A 3,118-nucleotide genomic window follows, 5' to 3' on the forward strand; every position below is an offset into this window, starting at 1 on the left:
CAGCTGTGACAGGGAAGCACTGAGGTCAATGTAAAATCTCTTATTTGCTGTATTCTCCCTCTTACAAACACATATTTTTTTTCTCTCATCATGTGGCTGCTGCCAAAGAGTGTATGTGGAGTGACACAATTACTCCGTCAGCAACCCTGGCTGATGTCTAAGAAGGTCACATGTCCCCCCCTACCCCCATCCACTGGCTCTGAGCCCAGCTTGACACTAGGACTTGCCTAAGAATTGCAGTCCTGTGGCCTAGACTGTCTGTCAACTTTACTTAGGGCATCAGAGCACTCCAGCTTGCAGTGGTGAGGCTTGTGGAAATCCAAGCTCCAATGCTGAGATGGGTAATTTCCCGCTGGCTAAGGCTGGTCAAAACTCTCCTTTCACAAGTGGATGTTAGGTGAGTACAGCCTGGTTCAACAATGCAAATCGTCACAGTTGCTGTGCTGTCCCTCTCCAAAGCACATGGAAAAGCCATTTTATGTGGTCACTGCCAGGGGATGGAGGAGGGTTGGCCTTGGCACTTCAAGACTCTCTTTCCTACCCTCTCCAATATCTCCTTCAGTGATATAAAGTTAAAAGCAGATACTGTGACTGTTCACCTGATTTTTGGTTCTTGATGATGCTTTTTGTGTGTAGTTAGTTGTCAAAATATGGTCTTCCTGAAGGGGAATAAATTATGTAGCCTTCTATCCTGCCATCTTACTCCATCTAAAAGTTTCCTTTTAATTGAAGAAAACCACCTGCTAAAAAGTTCTAGAAATTAAAAAATGCCCAAATGGCTTTTAGTTTGTTATGTTTCCTTGAAAAGCGGTGTGTGTGTGTGTGTGCACGCGCACGCGTGCGCACATGCATCTGTGTCAGGTGTATTCAGTGAATCTCAAGAGACCTGAAGGAACAAAGCCATGAAAGAGTAGATGGTACAAAGGCAAGGTTTGGGCTCTGGAACATTATTTTAATGAGTCTAGGTTCAAGCAGCGAAATTAAACTGAAGGTAAGGCAAATTATAACTTTTCCTTAATGAGAAGCAAGCACATTTCAAGTGATTTTATATATCAAAAACCTCAGATTCTGAAATGACAAGGAACTACATCCTATTTCCCATCTTTCAATGTCTGTGGCTTTGTGCATTTGATTGGCTTGTTCTTAAAACAGAGGCTGCATTTACAACACAAGTAATACTTGTGTTTAATATCACACCACTTCTACAAGTGCAAAATGTTCTCTGGATCACCTATTTTCATTCCTTTTCTTATTTTACATTAAGTTCTGGGGTACATGTGCAGATCTTGCAGGATTGTTACGTAGGTATACACATGTCATGGTAATTTGTTGCCTCCATCCCCCCACCAACTACATTAAGTATTTCTCCTAATGTTAGCCTTCCCCATCTCCCCACCCCCTGCAATCCCTGCCCTAGCCCCCAAGTCCCCAGCAGACCCCAGTGTGTGATGTTCCCCTTCCTGTGTCCATGTGTTCTCATTGTTCAACATCCACTTATGAGTAAGACCATGTGTTGTTCGGTTTTCTGTTCTTATGTCAGTTTGCTGAGAATGATGGTTTCCAACTTCATCCATGTCCCTGCAAAGGATATGAACTCATCTTCTTTTATGGCTGCATAGTATTCCATGGTATATATATGGTACAAAGGCAAGTTTGGGCTCTGAAACATATGTGCCAATTTTTTTTTTTTATCCAGCCTACCATTGATGGGCATTTGGGTTGGTTCCAAGTCTTTGCTCTTGTAAACAGTGAGACAATGAACATAAGTGTGCATGTATCTTTATAATAGAATGATTTATAATCCTTTGGGTATATACCCAGTAAAGGGATTGCTGGGTCAAATGGTATTTCTATTTCTAGATCCTTGAGGAAACTCCATGCTGTCTTCCAAAATGGTTGAACTAATTCACACTCCCACCAACAGTGTAAAAGTGTTCCTGTTTCTCCACATCCTCTCCAGCATCTGTTGTCTCCAGATTTTTTAATGATCGCCATTCTAACTGGCATGAGATGGTATCTCAATGTGATTTTGATTTGCACTTCTCTAGTGTCCAGTGATGATGAGCATTTTTTCATATGTTTGTTGGCCTAATATATGACTTCTTTTGAAAAGTGTCTGTTGATACTCTTTGCCCACTTTTTGATGGAGTTATTTGCTTTTTTCTTGTATATTTGTTTTAGTTCTTTGTAGATTCTGATATTAGCCCTTTGTCAGATGGGTAGCTTGCAAAAATTTTTTCCCAGTCTGTTGGTTGCTGGTTCACTCTAATGATTGTTTCTTTTGCTGTGCAGAAGCTTTTAAGTTTAATTAGATCCCATTTGTCTATTTTGGCTTTTGTAGTCATTACTTTTGGTGTGTTAGTCATGAAGTCCTTGCCTATGCCTGTGTCCTGAATGGTATTACCTAGGTTTTCTTCTAGGGTTTTTATGTTATTAGGTCTTATGTTTAAATCTTTAATCTATCTGGAGTTAATTTTTGTATAAGGTGTAAGGAAGGTGTCCAGTTTCAGCTTTCTGCACATGGCTAGCCAGTTTTCCCAACACCATTTATTAAACAGGGAAATCTTTCCCTATTGCTTGCTTTGAAAGGTTTGTCAAAGATCAGATGGTTGTAGATGTGTGGCATTATTTCTGAGGCCTCTGTTCTGTTCTATTCGTCTATACCTCTGTTTTGGTATCAGTACCATGCTGTTTTGCTTACTGTAGCTTTGTTGTATAGTTTGAAGTCAGGTAGCGTAATGCCTCCAGCTTTTTTTTTTTTTTGACTATTATAAAATTTTATTTAGCAAAAAGTCTAATATGAAAATGTACATGACCTAATTTTTACATCATAGTAAAACAGGCCCTATGGAGAGAGGACATGGGTTTCTCCGCTGAACAGCCATTATTTATACTCGTTCCAAGGCTTCTAACATGATGATACTATTTCCTCGTATTACCATTCCTATATTGTTCTGTTGTCCGCTAGTCGCCATCTCCACACATTCATCTATCACAAGATTCATAAACGGATCAAATCCCCACAATATTCCTTGGACATGTCTGCCACCATTTAATTTCAATGATAACTTCTTGTCCATAAATTTTTTCAACTCAGGAGGGTGAGCTTTGCTCATGA

At 39.9% G+C, this 3,118-nt stretch overlaps 1 protein-coding gene across 1 annotated transcript; it reads right to left on the reverse strand.

Annotated features, from left to right (window-relative positions):
- Positions 1 to 2,763: 2,763 nt before the first annotated feature.
- LOC108296963 (small nuclear ribonucleoprotein G-like) lies at positions 2,764 to 3,116 on the reverse strand. Its single transcript, XM_037735234.1, has one exon. It carries the CDS (start codon positions 3,114 to 3,116, stop codon positions 2,889 to 2,891), a length of 228 nt encoding a protein of 75 aa, XP_037591162.1. The 3' UTR covers positions 2,764 to 2,888.
- Between the last annotated feature and the right edge of the window lie 2 nt (positions 3,117 to 3,118).

The sequence above is a fragment of the Cebus imitator genome, unplaced genomic scaffold, assembly GCF_001604975.1.
Source record: "Cebus imitator isolate Cc_AM_T3 unplaced genomic scaffold, Cebus_imitator-1.0 Scaffold756, whole genome shotgun sequence".
Taxonomy (NCBI): Eukaryota; Metazoa; Chordata; class Mammalia; order Primates; family Cebidae; genus Cebus; species Cebus imitator.